General features: G+C 35.9%; 1 protein-coding gene across 2 annotated transcripts in view; it reads right to left on the bottom strand.

Moving 5' to 3' along the window:
- Positions 1-233: 233 nt before the first annotated feature.
- Positions 234-17,466, bottom strand: part of CNTN6 (contactin 6) — a 293,689-nt gene continuing 276,456 nt past the window's right edge. The window contains exons 17-22 of one of the 2 annotated variants that reach the window (XM_007450034.1): positions 13,891-14,125; positions 13,665-13,780; positions 11,658-11,844; positions 2,305-2,417; positions 1,379-1,547; positions 234-521 (exon numbers count right to left, since the gene is read on the bottom strand). In XM_007450034.1, coding sequence (XP_007450096.1) covers positions 421-521; positions 1,379-1,547; positions 2,305-2,417; positions 11,658-11,844; positions 13,665-13,780; positions 13,891-14,125 — 921 coding nt within the window. In that variant the 3' untranslated portion in view covers positions 234-420. The remainder of the gene's footprint in view (positions 522-1,378; positions 1,548-2,304; positions 2,418-11,657; positions 11,845-13,664; positions 13,781-13,890; positions 14,126-17,466) is intronic. The other variant, XM_007450033.1, reaches the window with a different exon arrangement.

Below are 17,466 nucleotides of genomic sequence, written 5' to 3'. Positions count from 1 at the left end.
AAATGGTTTTATTTTATTTCCAACTAGGGTGAAATTTTAATTTACTGAATTAAATTGCCTGGAGCATATAAAAAATGGACATCTTAGCTATGGAAACTACAATTTCTTTCATATTGACCATCTTCATCAAGAGAGTTATTTATACTCTCCATTTAAGTCACTTAAAAGCCACAGTAGTGACAACTCCATGCATTAATTTGGTACCTTCTGAATGTGTGTATTCATGTGTGGACTTTAAAATTCCAAAGTGTTTAACGTTGTTTTATTAATGTACCATAGATATTTACAAAATTTTCATAATATACATTTTTTCTTTCCAAACAAGTCACTTTTAAGAATGTATCTTGTAACAGGGGCTGGAGAGCTTATTTACAGAATGATTTGCTTTCAAAAAAACTCAAAGATTTATTGTTTTCTTCATCATATAAGAGGCTGAATAGCAAACCAGTAAAAAATCATGATGACAATTGACAGGAAATGGATGCTAGGTTCTATGACTGAAACTCCTCTGGAACTCAAACCTGCAAAATATAAAAATGAAACAAAATGTCTTGAGAAAAAGTAAAATTACTTGTTAGATTAATTCTTCTTGAACTAAAATGCATACTGTTATTTCTCTTTTAATAACACATTTTAGTACACTTGTTTCACTTATATTAGATTTAATTTTAGGAAGTGTATTTAACCCTCTGTCCTAGGATATCTGTTTTAAATATAAAAAGAAAAAAGAAAAATGCCTAAAATTGGCCAAGTCTGACTACAGGGCAGAGTAGGATTGGCTAACGTGGCAGCTGATGACTTATACTCAGTCACAGCTTCAGGTAGATACGTGAGCGATTCTTCTAAAGAAGAAATAATAAATTATTATTACATGCTAAATATGACCGATTGGTGTTACCTGCTTAGGACATCATATTGAGAGGATATGAAAGTGCTGACTCAGCTCAGTATGAATGTCGTAATCGATTAGTGATGTCCGCCATGAAAATGGGAAGAGAGGTGTTATGTACATGTGCTTCATATTTGCTATCCTTGCTCTCAGAAGCCTCCAAGTAAGTAGCCATGGAAAAACTTTCTCGTTTTTGTGCCAATAGAATGAAGGATATACCAATGACACACAGTTGTGAGGGTTTGTTTTTTTTTAAATTCAAAATGAGGAAATATAAAACTGTTTGTGATATATAATCATGTTGTAAATCTGAGGGATTAAAGAAAGTTGACTCATCATCTCTTGCTCACAATTGAAAAGTGAAACCATAGACCTTTTATTTTTTCACCCAACATTTAAACAAGAATTGGAAAGATTCATAGAGCCCAGATTTCATGCTGGCATCTGTCTGGATTCAAAATCTACAACAGGAATGGTGATTCAACTTACTTGACATTTTCGGAATCCTAATTTCCTCACTGCTGCTTCCATCCCCACCATCACTAACTGTTCTTATTTCAATCAAGTAGTCCTCTTCAAATGGAACCAGAAGCTCAGCAGATGTGTTGTTTGTTTCCAAAATATGAGTTTTACTCTGACTGTTTTGCCGGTACAGAATCTGAATAAAATGGTGAATCAAGTTAAATGGACATGTTGCTTATCTAAGGTTCAGAAACTCTTATGGAACACTATAACACTGTGAGCATTATACATGCTGTAATCCTTGGATGGAAATATCTGGTCTGTGCCTTTTCTTTAAATTTAGTTGTTAAGAGAAAGATTTCCTTTTTGGCCAGTGCTTCTGAAATGAGAATAGATTTATCTCTATTAATTAAATAGCTTGAGGCCATTATCTTTGGAGCTTGCCGTGAAAAGTTACTGGTTAGTTTGGACCCATTTCAGTTGTCTGAATACTATATGCATTTGCCAGGAGAGGATGTTCATTACCACTGATGGTTTGCTCTGGGTTTTTGACTATACTCTTGTTGGAGTCCTTTTATGTTGTTAAAAGATGATATCCTACTGTAGCCTAAGTTCTAGAAATTCTATTTGAATATACTTTTTGACCTCATACTCATCTCACAGTTACTATCTACATACACCATCATTTTTTGATGGCAAGGGGAGTCACTTGAAAAAAGAATGTTGCATACTCTAAAGTTTTATTTCTTAATGCTCCATGACACATTCTGACCTCACAATATAAAATTTTCCATGAAGAATTTAAAAGCAGCAATGCCAAGTATTTTCAGAACATTGGAAAAAAAAGATTCCTATATTTCCATGTGCATAAAATTTGTTTCTTATTTGGTTCTGACATTTCTGGTTCCTTAGTAAGTTAATTGATATGGTTAAAAGAAAAACAGAATACTCACCTTGTAGCCCAGTACTTCAGACTCATTTTCCATGGTTTTTACATGCTCCCAGTTTAGGCATAATTTAGAGTTTGTCAGCTTCCAGGCGATGTTAGCTGGTGGTTGGCTTGGAGCTTTAAAAAGATAATCAAACATCCAAATGAATATAAATTAGCTCATGGTTACTGTATGACCCATTGACCTGAAAAGGGAAAATAAATCGTGGATAATTAGCATAGAAGGAGCTAAAATGTTTTCAGTGTCTTTTGAAATATCATATTAATTCTAATCAGAGTAAGCAAATTCATTCAAATTCCGGTCATTTGGAAATATCTCTGTGACAAACTTATGAATTAATAATGGCGTGCTAGATGTCCAGTATTAATTTATTAATCACTGCTGTTGAATTTGTTTACTATATATGAATAGAGGGAGGGCTCCTTTATCTAGTGTTTAATTTGTCCATCAATCAATAAGCATCTCAGACAAAGTCAGGTGGCAAACTTTTTACATATATCAACACAAAGGTATTAATTCCTAGTAGTCCTTTACTTAATAATCATGTACTAGTTAGGACTTTCACTGTAAGTAATACAACCAACTCAAGGTGTTTTAAAACAAAATATTAGGAATATACTGTAAAGGATATAGGGGACTCTCTTAGAATTCATGGCAGAATGCAGCAGAGCCTCAGAAGGGACAAAAAATGTCCAAAAGCCAAGAAGTTCCTCTCTGTACCTCTCACAGTAGTTTTTGCTGCATGCTCATCTTGCCATAGACCATCTCTTTGTTCTTCTCAGTGAGTGTGGCAGAAATCATGACTGCTTACCTACACCTGAGGTTTGAAATTCCTCTGTTCAGAGATAGTCCAAGCTAGAATTTCCAAGTAAAAGCTGATGATTGGCTTAATTTGGCCATATTCTATCTTAGCCCAATCAATTGTGGCTAGACAGTGAGAAAGATACATGTCACTTAATATAGATAGAGCTGGTAGGAACCCTGAAGAGGGAAAATTACAAACTGGATGATCATCCCAAAAGGTGTCTACTCTAAATCCAAACTGTGCTTTTAGTTCCCTGAAATTAATGTTTTCTGGGAGAAACATAGTGGGAAGATGTATTTAGAATCAGCCTTCTAAATGAATGGATCTTGTCCAGCTGAAAAATTTTACATGCAAGCAAACTAGAGTACAGGTTGGAAATCTATGTCTTTAAAAGCATGAAGCTAATGAGTGGCTGATCCCAGTCAGAATCCTGGTCTCTTGATTTTTAATCTAGTTTTTCTCCATGACAGCATACTGCTTCTCAAAGATTTGAGTCCACATGATTATTTTTGAGATTTAAGAAACCGGAGACATTAAAAATAATTCAGCTGGATAGCAGAGGCAAAGATAAAACTACCCAGCAAGATGTTTTTGGCATCTTATTTGAATTTGTGAGGCTGAATGAGCATAATATTTAACTCATTATAACACTGATGGAAATAGAAATGATTTCTTTTGGAGTTTTGACTCAACTGCTATTTAATGTCTTATGTGCTACTGGAAGAAATCACAGGGTGTCCAACGTTGCATTATGATACATCTACTTGCCTTCGCCAAGCCCCTGGGATATCATTCACCCAGTCAGTTACACCTCATTTGGGACTTAGTGGAGAGATAAATGTTTCCCCTATGCTCTCATGGGACTCAGTTCATATTTTATTATGAACTTATCACATTGAATTATAGCTATTCATGCTCTGTGTTTATTTAAATTTACTGAGGACATATGCCTTGTTCAACTCTCTATTCCATCATCTAGCATGGTGCTTGGCATGTAGGAGGAGGCATATATTTCATATATGTTGAATAAATGACTGTGTAATAGATGGCTAAAGAAAAACTACTTGGGGTCCTGTGTGGTTTTCTTGGGTCATATTAATTATGTACTGGGCTGTGGGAAGATCCATAGGTGACACAGTGTGGCCAGTCCATTCATTATACTGCCCTATAATCAAGGCCAATTGACATGGCCAAACCTATAACAATCCACGTGAATTTATAAGATGAACATGCCAATTGGATCAACCATGTCCTAGTACATTTCTTGGCAATATAAACCCAATCATAATAAAAAGACTGAGAGTTTTGCGCTTGGTAAGAACTCAGTGAATGATTGTCAATACGTTTATTTCTGAAGGACCGATGGTAATGATTATAGTTTTGTAACTGTTTTCCCTCAACTTATCCCAAAGTGCCTTTTCTAATCTTTTTCTCAGCTATAAAAGAGATAATATAAAAATTCTCACAAGATACCACAGTTTTAATATCTAATATACTCTATGCCTCATTTCTTTTACTTTGTTCTTTAAAACAGAGTGCTAACATTAACAACATCATACAATCAATACAGCAAAAATATAAATTCAGTCCTTTGATGTCACTGGCAGTGATGAATTCTGAAGGTTTCATCTATTGCTGTGCCCTTTCTGTTTGTTTGCATGTTTAGATAAAAAGTACTACTTTTAACACTATGAATCCGTTGATGAAGTGCCAGACTGAGAGAGAGAAGAACTGACTTCTACTAACTATATGGTAGTGATTGTGTCTCTGATATTGGAACATTTGCATTTATTTCCGCATCTACCAAAGCAGAAGTAAGGCTTTCCATGGACATAAAATGAGAAACATTCTGTCAAGAATGAACTCACGGTATGAATGGCCAATTGTGTGGATTATTTGGAATGCTTTACCTCTCACGCTATCTGGGAGGTGTTGGGCTTTGAAGTCAGAGAGACCTGAATCTGTATCCAGTCTCTTCCAAGAGGCCTGGTTTTCCAATCTTTGGAATGAGACTAAAATATTCTAGTTATAAGAGTTTTAGCTTCCATGAAATAAAATAGGAAATATTCCTATCTTGGTTAGTGGTGCAAACTAAATAGCTCAGTAACTGTTAATTCTCTTCGTGGTAGTAGCAGTTCTTCACTGTGGCATTATGACATAATCAGTTTTTTCATTGTGTTCAATGTGGTTTGCTACTATTAACAGAATTCCGAAGTTTGCAAAAGATTCACTTCTTAAATATAATTAGGGTATACTCAAGATTTTCCCTTAATAATTTTGCTCTTACTTGGGTTCTTTATGTGCTTTTTGAAAGGCAGATAAAGTGGTGAACTCTCAGCTAATTTTCTGGGAAGTTCTCATAGTCTGTAGCTTTTCTTATCTTTGTCCATGAGTGTGACTCCAATGCCAATGCCTTGTGTCCAGTATTTTTTTTTTAAAGTTTCTAAAATGTGCTTCAAAAGGCCATCATCTTATTATGAACACCTTTAACAACCCTGGTTTCACGAATTTGATGTATTTGCCTAAACTGGATTGCAAATATCTATGATGAAATTGAAATTTGTATTACCTAGGAAAAACAAAACACTGTCATGTGGATAATGTAAAACAACATGCCATGGATGTTTGTACCTACTTGGTACAAGTACCAAGTACCTACTCAACAAACAAGCACTTTTCTAGTTTACTGAAAGAATTTCGCAGGCAATTTCCAAAGACTAAATAATTTTCTATTAGTCAAATGACAGAGCAACATTAAACTAGCCCTCTGCAGCTCTAATGGCTTCCCTGTGATCAATTTTTCTGTAGATGGCATTTATATTCCACTGTAGTTCACACTGTGAATTCAATTCAAAAACAACTTCTTATGTTACACTTCTAAGTAACAGCATGGGGTTGACATTTGGGAAAGAGAGAAAGAACATAAGTGCAAGATGAAATAAAAGCTTAATGCTTCCTTTATGTCTAAATATGGATTGATTGCATTATTTACAGCAAGAGAAATCCAGTACAGAGTGCTAGTCAGTCGACGTCAGGGGCCAAATTGAACCAAAATTTGCAAACACTTTCTGTTACTGGCTCTGAATACTTCTGTCTACATAAGCAGTGCTTTTTCCTCTTGTAGTTGATGTAAATATTTTTCTCCCTTTGGTTGTAAATCTAAATTCCATTTAAGCGAAGTCTGTGTGGATCACAATATATTTGTACTTGCAGTGCTCCTCAGTTGTCTTTTGGAAAGATATAATTTTTAGTAAGCTACAATGCTTAATGTTAAACCACTGATATTTACTTTTAAAAAAACCTGTAAGGCTATCAACATCACCAGCAACAATAATAACAAAGACTTCAGAAGCTTTGCATATGCTGTTCCTTCTGTTTGGAGGTCTCTTTGTCCACTAGCTCCTTTTTATCTTTTATGTCATATCAAAATATATAGCCTTCCCCATATAGGTGCTCCTTATGTATATCTCAGCTTCTTATTTTCTTCATATTACTTTTCATAATTTTTGATTATTTCATTTTTTTTTCTAGTTTTAAGTTGCCTCCCCACTAAAATAGCAATAGCCCGAAGGCAGGTATTGTTCCTGTTTTAATCTCCATTAGGCACCTAACCCTGTGCATGGCTCATGGCAGGCACTGTTTTCTTGAGTGATTAACCAATTCATCCTGTTTCAAAAAAAAAGGCTCTGTCTTCTGTTTAGCATACCCATTCAGAATAGGCAGAGATTTTGGTAAATGTGAGCTCTGCTTTCTCAGAATTTACAGTGGATGGTCAAATATCACATGGAAAATCTAGACAGTGACAGTATGAATGTGTGATGGATGCAGAAGTTTTTGCTGTCACCACTATTCAGAGGTAATGTTGGTGTCATCTCAAGGACATGGAAAATCAAAGTTAGATCTAGGGATAGCACTTAGAATCAGAGCTATCTTCAATGTTTCATTAAAGCCATTTCTCATCTTTGCTTTGCCTGTCCTTCCATTACCCTTGAAGAAAATTTCTGCAACAAATTTATGAAAAGAAAGTAGAAAGTAGATGGGCTTTCCTACTTTAAGAAATGCAAAGAAAGTGAAATCACTTCTAAAGAAGAAATATATTAATATATGCTACTACACATTGAGCTCTCACTATATGGCTGCTTCTGGGTCACCTTCGTATATATTATATCCTTTAGTTCTCAGAGCAAACTCTAGAGGACAGTACAGTCATCTCTGTTTTTCAGTTGAGAAAATGGATTCTGAGTTATTAAGTAATTAGACTTACCACACAGTTCATGGCTGGGCTGGGATTCATACCCAACTTTATTTCACTCTGAAATTCTTTTCTAGCTATTTCCAGTAATATTTCACAATGGACCAAAGTTATAGATTCACCCAGTAAAATGCAAATATATTAAAGGGGAAATTTATAGATCAGTAGCAAAGATATTTGTCTGTTTATAGGCACGGTGGGACCACTACAAACTGGGAGAATGCGTGAAATTAGATAAGTGAATGTTAAACTTTAGAAGATCAGTAAGTCTGGTGCTGCGAGGGCTAGATGAGGAATGGGATGAAAAGAAATTTGGGGACAGACTGAAAGATCTTGTACACCTTTCTCTACTCTGTTCTCTGGAATAGAGGAGACAGTGAAATTTTGGAATTAGAAGAGAGTATGATTCCATTTTAGGGATAAAAATCTCAAGCCAGTTTGAGGTCTGGACTGAAGATTTGAGAGTCTGGAGGGAGAGAGACTATTGAGATGGTTAGAGATGAAGATTGCAAACTAATACAATGTCCATGGGATCCAGAGATTCAGAAAGTCCATGTTCATAGTATGCCAGTCCAACAGATGCCACAGCAGAACCTTTTTAAGCATCTGTTTTCTTGTATCTAGGAATTAAAATAACATACTCCTTGATGTGTTGTAATAATTGAGATAAGTATGTAGAACATTAACGCTGGGCGTGGGATGTGAGTGCTCAGTATTTTGTAACTGTCATAGGCAGAATAGGGGCCTCCCAAACATGTCCAGATTCTAATCCCCAAAACCTGTGGATATGTTACTTGTTGCACATGTGATTATGTTAAGGATCTTGACGTGGATAAATAATCCTGGATTCTCCGGGTGGGTTCAATGTAATTACAAGGATGCTGATGAAGGAAAAAAGGAGGAAAGAGAGCCAGTGTCAGGGGATATGTGAAGATAGAAGAGGAAGGCAGAGTCAGAGGAAGACTTGAGGATACCATGAGGCTGGCATTGAAGATAGAGGCAGGGGCCACACGCCAAGGAGAGAAGGCTCTCTAAAGGACAGAAAATGCATGGAAACAAATGCTCTTCTAGAGTTTCCAAAAGGAGCACAGCCCTTGCCCATATCTTGTTTTCCAGCCAGTGAAACTCATTTCTGACTTTTGACCTCTAGAAGTGTATGAAAACAAATTTATATTGTTTTAAACCACTAAGTTGTGCTAATTTGAATAGCAACAATAGGAGACTAAAGTAGTTTCTATTCTATTTTCATAATGTTAGTGATAAAAAATGTTGAAAGAATAAAATTAGAGGTTTTATTTGTATCCAAATACGAGAGAGTCTTGTAGAACCTTATTCTCAAGTCCTTGTTGGATATTTTTATAAAAATGCTGATGCGCACAGGCTGGTGAAAGCCAAATTTAAGAAATATTGAAGCAAGGTTTTCATGAAAGAGATTAGGAATTACAAGGGTTTTTGTGTGTTTGATTGAATCAAAAAAGAAGGTGGATGCTAAAGAAACACTAAACTTCACTTTATACTTTGACTCTCATCTCACTCTTCTCTCAGCAGATATATTCTAGCACTGTATCTTGATAAAATTACTCCCTGTTAATTAAAGTGTTTTCAAAGGATATGTCTCCTACTCTTTGATAAGGCTGGTCTCATGTGAACACTCAGACAAACCACCAACCATGTTCTTGGCATTTAATCCAAATTTCAGTCAAGCCCATTTGTAGGACCAAGTGGGTCAACTGAGCAAACCTGTTGCTACTGTGTCTAAAACAAGTTTTCTGCTTAAACACATAGAGTAGGTTAGCACAAGCTATCACATGGTTAATTTAGGTTGCATGGACAATCAAACTAACAAATTCAAGTTAAAGGAAAAAAATTATTTTTAAGTTTATATGTATATATGTATGTATGTATGTTTTTACAGGTGGCCCTCTGTATCTGCGTATCTCTGGGTTCCACATTGGCAGATTCAACCAAGTTAGGATTGAAAATATTTGAAAGAAATTCCAGAAAGTTCCAAAAAGCAAAACTTGAATTTGCTAACAACTATTTACATAGCATTTACATTGTATTTGCAACTAGTTACATAACATTTATTGTTTTAGGTATAATAAGTAATCTAGAGATGATTTAAATTATACGGAGGATGTATGTAGGTTATATGCAAACCCTGTGCCATTTTACATAAGGGACTTGGGCATCTGTGGATGCTCCTGAAACCAATCACCCTAGGCTACTGAAGGACAGTTGTATATGTGTGTGTGTATATATAGATGTATATACGTGGTCTCCTATGTATATCATGTATATATCTATATCTCTATATCTTTTTGATAATTAAGTTTATTGTTCAGGTCTCAGCCCACCTTAAACTCGTTAATGGAATCACATGTAATATGAGTTAGCTTGAGTGTTACATCAACAACTACACTAAAATGTCTGTCAGTTTGTCACAGATCTCTCAGATCTGTGAGGTTTTTTTGATACTATCTTTACGCATTTCTAATCACCCTTGATTTTGCCTGAGATAGAAACTGAATTACACACAAGAGTTTCTGTGAGTTTGGCACCTCTCAATCAGCTAGAAGGAAATGTCTGGGCAAATTTAAAACCACTGATTGATTGGAGATTTCAATCAGATTTTCAGATTAACTGAAAGAGGCTAGACTCCAGAAGGACCATGGAAGCAAATCGTTCATACAGGTATATGGCAATGACTTCATCAACTTGGTCAAAATGGAGAAAAACAGGAAGAGGAATAGAACCACGTCTCTAGCTAGTCAGTTCTAGAAGATCACTCACGACGTCGTCTTTATCAAACTAGGGGATTCGAGGAGAGCTGGTTTAAGAGTTGTTGATCCACACACTCTTCCCTTAAAATGGACTGGTACTAGAGAGTTTTTGTTCATCTGTTTCCTGCTTAGCAGTTCCACAGTACTTTGTATTTTCCAATGTGCTCCTATAATCAGAACCTCGTTTGTGCCTCATTGATAATTTGAGAAAATAGTGAGGGCAGAGAAAATTTCCATTTGACAGTTAAGAAAATTAAAGCAGAAAAATGGAATGTCTTGTCATGTATCAGGTCATGAGTCACTGACGTACCCAGAACTAGAACACAAATCTCTGGCTACTGGCTGGTGATATGAACACAAGTGGATAATGCAGTATGTAATGAAAGACCTATTAACTGAGATGATTCCCAAGTTCTTTTTGGACATGAAAAGTATGTATATGGAAAAAAAAACTTTGTATCACTTGATTTTCAAACTTTTTTAAACCACCTATTCTTTCCCAATACACAGGAAAAAACGAATGCAGTATTTAAAGGCAAGCTCTATTTTTTCCTCTCGGTTAGTAGCAGTGAATTCATGTCTTAGTCATTCTCAGAATTCAGCAACTGTATTTGTTACTCTTTTTCGTTGGGATTTAGAGACCAAAGAATGTGTTTTTAAAAGCCTGTTAACATAATTTATGTTCATCTACAATATACAAGAAATATGTAAATATTATGCAATTATAAAAAATTACAAATTGCAACTCTTACTAAGTCACATCTGATCAGTTTGCTATTTACTACTTTGCTTCATATTATGGAATATTTAAGCAATACCAGACCCACTCACAGGACAAATGCAGCAACAATCAACTCTTCATCCTTTATTTAGTAGGTCCTATCTGTGTGAAAGATATTTAGCTTATTGTTAAGGGAGATAAAAAGAAGCACAAGAGTTAATTCTTGGATTTCAGGGGCTACAAAGTAATTTGCAGTGATAAAATATCATAGAAGGAAAGATCTAGGTATCTGACAGTGCAAGGATCACATCAAGACTCAAATGGTAAACCAAACCAACAAAAACAAACAAAAAAATCATTGACTAAGCATTTACTAAAGTATGTACTGGACACTTTCTATTAATTTTAATCTTGAACAAAACCCAGTGAGAAAACAGGTACTATTTTTCCTTCATTTTACAGATGAGGATCTTGAGACTGAAAGATTAAGTAACCACTTAACAGTCCAAGGATGGGAGGTCAGGTTATGAACTCAAGTTGGAAGAGGGCATTGGAGCCATTATATTCTCTGTCTTTCATTTATACTGAAAATATTTTCTCTTTTGCAATTCCAAAAAGATCAGAACAGTTCATTTTGATTGTTTCAACAGTTATCCAGATTTAAGGGACAAACCCACTTGACTAAATAAAGTGATCAGTAAAATGATGAGGTGGTAAGAATGAAATGGAAATTGAGCAAAGGAATGTTTCTAACTGTAGGTGAATCTTGGTCCCTGCAATGTGATGTATACTTACGAGACTTCTTGGTGGTCCCATTGACTGGGGGGCTTGAGGGCCCTGTCCCAGCAGTGTTGTAAGCTCTCACGGAAGCAAAGTAGACAGTGTTAGCTTTCAGCCCTGTGATGTTTTTGGTTGTGACATTTCCACTGACCCTAATTTTACCAATCACGGATTCTTTGGAGTCATCTGTCCAGTATAAGACCTGATCATTAAAAACAAAGAACAGAAAATTTTATTGTTTCCTAACAACTGTCAACCACAGTGGCATATGGGAAGAAGTCAGGAGCATAAATGAGAGAATATTTTCCAGTTAAAATGGTTATACAATAATAACAAAATAATCAAAATCCAAAATTTATAGGGAAGAAATAAAAAAAAGAATACAAATTCACAATGGAAATTAGAGAACCTAGGTTTTTTTAGATTATCACAATAAAATATTTCATGAAATATCTAAAGGTTGACAGCTTTAACAAAGGGTATACAATAAGTCAGAAAAAAACAAGATTCATACTATCAATCAAAGACTTACATTATGTTTTACTATTGACATTTCCTGGAGAGTTTTTTAAATCATAGATGAATTAATAATTCAACTTATCCTGAGGGCTTCCTGTGCATTAGCACTGTTAGGCACATTGGAAAAGGCAAGAGAGAATAAAGCATAGTGCCTGCCTTTGAACCTCTTAGAATCTAGTTAAGATATTAGAGTACATATGTAAAAAGAAAGCAGAGAATGCATCCCAGAAAAGTGATATGGAAATAAATGCTAAAAGAATTTGTAGAAACATAGTATCAGGGAGTGATCAGAGAAGGGTTTAAAGAGCAGGGCAGACTAGAGATGAGCTTTGAGAAATAAATAGAGTTCAGATAAGAGGTAAGGCATTCTAGGATTGGAGTGGCAGAGGCATCTATCTGTTACCGTATGAGTAGAACTTTCTGTTTGGACAAGAGGGTTCAGATAAAAAGAAAAAAGAACAGTACAAGGCAAAATCATAATTTTATTCTAACTCCAAAATAAAGTAAACCTTGTAACTCATTTTGTGAATCATTAGATTTACAAGTCAAAGGAACAATAAGTGATAAGTCTCATCCCTTAACTTTGTGAGAATGAAGGCCCATAAATTCAAAGTGATTGGCCTCATTCTAGATAGACTATAAATGACAAATTAGGAGAATTTAGGCTTTTTCTTGTCCCTTAACTGCCTTTTCCGAGATGACTAACTTTTTGCAAGTTATGCTCCAGTTCTTAGAGCAGGTTTCCCAGTGAGACTCTTCTGTGGTTTAAGATCACTGAAGATTAAATGTTTACTTCTCCCCAAAAAACAAACATGACTGGGCTTCCCTGGTGGTGCAGTGGTTGAGAGTACGCCTGCCGATGCAGGGGACACGGGTTTGTGCCCCGATCCGGGAAGATGCCACATGCCGCGGAGTGGCTGGGCCCGTGAGCCATAGCCCCTGAGCCTGCACGTCCAGAGCCTGTGCTCCTCAATGGGAGAGGCCACAACAGTGAGAGGCCCACGTACCACAAAAAACAAAAAAACAAAAAACCTAAAAAACATGACTGCAATTTGGATAATTAAATAAGATAATCACCTGATTACTTTTTTTTTTTTTTTCTTTTCTTTTTTTGCGGTACGTGGGCCTCTCACTGTTGTGGCCTCTCCCGTTGTGGAGCACAGGCTCCGGACGCGCAGGCTCAGCGGCCATGACTCACGGGCCCAGCCGCTCTGCGGCATGTGGGATCTTCCCGGACCGGGGCACGAACCCGCGTCCCCTGCATCGGCAGGCGGACTCTCAACCACTGTGCCACCAGGGAAGCCCCTGATTACTTTTTAAATGCTACCATTTGTTACTTTGCTTGCTTAAGATCACCCCGAAAGGTCCCCTCCATTAATTCCTCTCTATAGCTTTAGACATATACTATCATATACTAAGAACTAGGTTAGTAGTACAGACTGTTGAACAGAGCTATTGCTAGCTGGCATATTCATAGTAGAAAGTGAAATTAATGTGGATTACCTCATAGCCCAGAACTCTTCCAGTGTTTCTATTCCAGGCAATAGCATTCCATGAAACCTCCATTTCTGAAGCAGAAAAACTTTGAACAGAAGTTCCCCTTGGGGCCAGTTGAGGTTCTACCATCCAGAGAAAGACACAACCATCTTCAGCAGAGTTGTTCATGAAAACAAATGCAAATATACATACAGTCTCAAGGAGGAGCATTCCAGTGCTGACCACAACTTACCATCTTCCCCAGAGTAGACAATGGACGTAGTACTCAGGGCTCCTTCTCCTTTCTTATTATAAACACCCACTTTGACTTCAAAGGGAGAGAGGGGGGTGATGCTTTCATTTCTGTAAACAAACCTTGACGATTCTATAAATGGTACTCTTTCCTTGGTCCATGTTGTTGAGCCAACTGGCCGCAGCATGATGATATATCCAAATCCCTCTCCATTCTGTAGTTCTTCTGGAATTGACTTGGGCAGAAGTGATCAATCACTGAGTATTTAGAAAAATGTATTGTACCTCTATTATTATGTTTATTGATTGTTTGGCATGTCTTTTGTAGAGATAGCATGGATATTTACCCTGTTTAATGAAGTATTGAAAAAAAAATACTTCTATTTGGAATGCCAATTAGAAAAATGATCCCAACTTAAGATACTCAGATAAATAAATGAAAAATTTAAATGGAAATGTAAAACAGTTTTTACATGTTTATATATCCTTCCTGATTATTCCTAAATTGTAATAATAAAATGGTTTATAAGATTGTAAGATTTTATAAGCTAAAACATAATTTTGATATAAAATTTTAAACTCAACACAAAATTAACTTGTTAACTATTTCAAGGCTAGCCATGTTTTCCTTTCACATTTTCAATGAATTTTTGTAAAATACAGGTAATATAATCAATGTGTAATAATATTTGCTTTAAAACATATAGACTATTACTCAAACACAAACATATAAGGGACTGTCCAGTATTTTTTTTTTTTGAAACATACATCTTCATTAGTCATAGTATCAATGTGCACTTTTCTTAATATTAAAAAACAAACAACAAAAAGTTTGCTAAGTCCTAAAGAGACAAAATTCTTTGAGTCATTTAAAACTTAAATTTATTAAAATTACAAAACAAAAATAGATACAAGTTCCCCATTATAAATAATTATAACATTATAAATAATCACATAAAGAAGTGAAAATAAATTAGTCCTTGAACTTAGACAAATATTCCAGCTGTTTATAAGAAAGTTATATTTAAAAATGATAGAAGTTATTTAGTTTTTCTAAAGGAAGATGCTTTTTATTTCTGAACATTTTCATGTAGACTAATAAAGGCATACCTGATAGGGCATAATGCTTGAGTCTCTCATGCACACAGCTTTATTCCTGAGGTTTTCCTTACCAAAGGTATCCATTTATTGTATCACATTATCCTGTGACTTGGACCACATCTGGTTATCCAGCAGTGGGCACCAGAACAAAAGGCATCCTCTTGGTCAGAATCTTTGAGGTGTTCTGGTACAGAATCTCTGAATTCTTTTTTTTTTTTTACACATATATACATTTCATTCTTTTTAAAATATTCTTTTCCATTGTGGTTTATGCCAAGAGTTTGGATACAGTTCCCCATACACTAGGGCCTTGTTGTTTATCCACTTTAAATGTAATAGTTTGCTTCTGCCAACCCCAAATTCCCGATCCATCCCCCTCCCTACCCCCTTCCCCCAGGCAACCACAAGCCTGATCTCTGTGTCTGTGAGTCTGTTTCTGTTTTGTAGGTAGGTTCATTTTTGCCATATTTTAGATTCCACATATAAGTGATATCATGTGGTATTTGTCTTTCTCTTTCTGACTTACTTCACTTAGTATGATAATCTCATCCATGTTGCTGCAAGTGGCATTATTTTATTCTTTTTTATGGTTGGGTAGTATTCCATTGTATATTTGTATCACAACTTCTTTATCCGTCAGAATCTCTGAATTCTATAGTGACTAGCAAACCCAATTAATTCCTCTCCCTTATGGAATTTGAATATGAAACATAGGTGTGTTGGGGTAATAATAGATAAACTTAGAGCAAGCAATAAGTAGAAAACATACAGCAGCAGGGACACTGAGGCAGTGGAAGCTAGGAGAAAATCTAAGCTGTAAATTATACAGAGAAGGGATAGAATTTAGCCGTTAGCCAAGTAGAAAACTGTAAGTAAAGTAAATAGGAAGAACTGAAGGAGGAGCTGGAGGGACTGTTAGAACTGAGGCTGGGTTACCAGAACACATGACAGCAGGGTAGGGCTATGGTTCTCAGAACAGTGATGAATGATGTTCCGGTTCTTCTTTTGCCCTGTCTGCTTGGTTACTGAGACTTTTTCCCATCCTTATTACCTCCCATGTAGCTTTAAAATACATCCCCATTAACCAAGATGACCTGAGCTGCTCTCTGCTTCTTGCCGTGTGGAACAGTCTAAGGAATACAGACTGTGAAAAGCAGAAGAAAAATACATGTCCTGAAATCTTAGGAAAGAAAATGCTTCCTTGTGTTGACACTTCCCTTTCACAGGTAGATCAGAATTAAAATGGTTAACTTTGAGTGGTATGGAAGAGATTGATGAGAATTTAAGCTACTTGCTAGAGAATTTGATTTCTTTTGGATGCTTCTCTGATCTTAGATTTAATCAAGATGTTTATTAGTTCATCGGAGAAAGTGGAGGACTTTTGTTTTTGGTAGTGAAGTGCAGTGAATGTTTCACATGGTGTTCCCTCAAGAAAGATCTGAGTCCAACATGCTCAGTTTAGAGGAGAAAAAAAGGCTTATTTAGGTCCTTCCTTTCATTCTTCTCATATGGGCTGAGAGCCAAATGATGGAAAAATATATATAGCTATTTAACGTGGCCAGAAAGAGAGTTTTCTCCTTTAAGCAGAGAAAGTATTCAGCAGAATACAGAAATTCAAAAATTCTTCTGGTAATGAAATCTCTTAAAGCTGATAAAGATTAACAGTATAATTCTCCGCCACCATGTCTGTAAGAACTACATTTTTTGTATAGACCAAGAGTCAGCAAACTATGGCCTTTGAACCAAATCTGGCCTGTAGTCTGGTTTTGAAAATAAAGGTTTTTGGAAACACAGTCACACATGTTAATTTGTATAATGATATGTGGCTTTTGAATGACAATGGCAGGGATGAGAAGTTGTGAAAGAGGCCATGTAGCTTGCAAGGCTGAATAGTTTTACTGGCTGACCCTCTAGGTAAAAAGTGTATCAATGAGCAGTTTGGGTGTTTATTTCTTACTCTACAGTTTTTTATCCTATATGCTTAATTTCTAGTCATGTTTTTTATGAGACATTTATCATAAGCACCTCAAGCTTGCAGGTATTTTGGGTATAAATTAAAATAACATATGAGTAAAGATACCTTTAAAAAAGGTTAGCAGTTATTACATCCCTAAAGTTAGATATCACGTCTAGGTTAGTGGAAAGATAACAAACCAAAACAAATAACCATACACAAAATACACATTACTTTGGCACAGGAGAAAACACGGGTCGATCATACCACAGTGTACTTATAAACCATAATGGTGGAGTCAGACTGAGTTTAGAACGGTGATTGGACCTGGATTAGTGTTGAAAGCTCAATGGGTACTTCTTCATCCACAGTGCGGTGACTTCGGCCTGCAGTGGTCTCTTTATGCCCGAGTTCTTTTTCACAGCATAGTTCAGGTATACTCTGATGGTACCTTTCCTGACCTCCTTTCAGGCTGAGTTAAGACTGTCCTGTCAGTTTCTGAACATAAAGACTTTTTTTTTT

This window comes from Lipotes vexillifer, unplaced genomic scaffold, assembly GCF_000442215.2.
Source record: "Lipotes vexillifer unplaced genomic scaffold, Lipotes_vexillifer_v1.1 scaffold1041, whole genome shotgun sequence".
NCBI lineage: Eukaryota > Metazoa > Chordata > Mammalia > Artiodactyla > Lipotidae > Lipotes > Lipotes vexillifer.
This window is presented reverse-complemented; position numbering and strand designations above follow the sequence as displayed.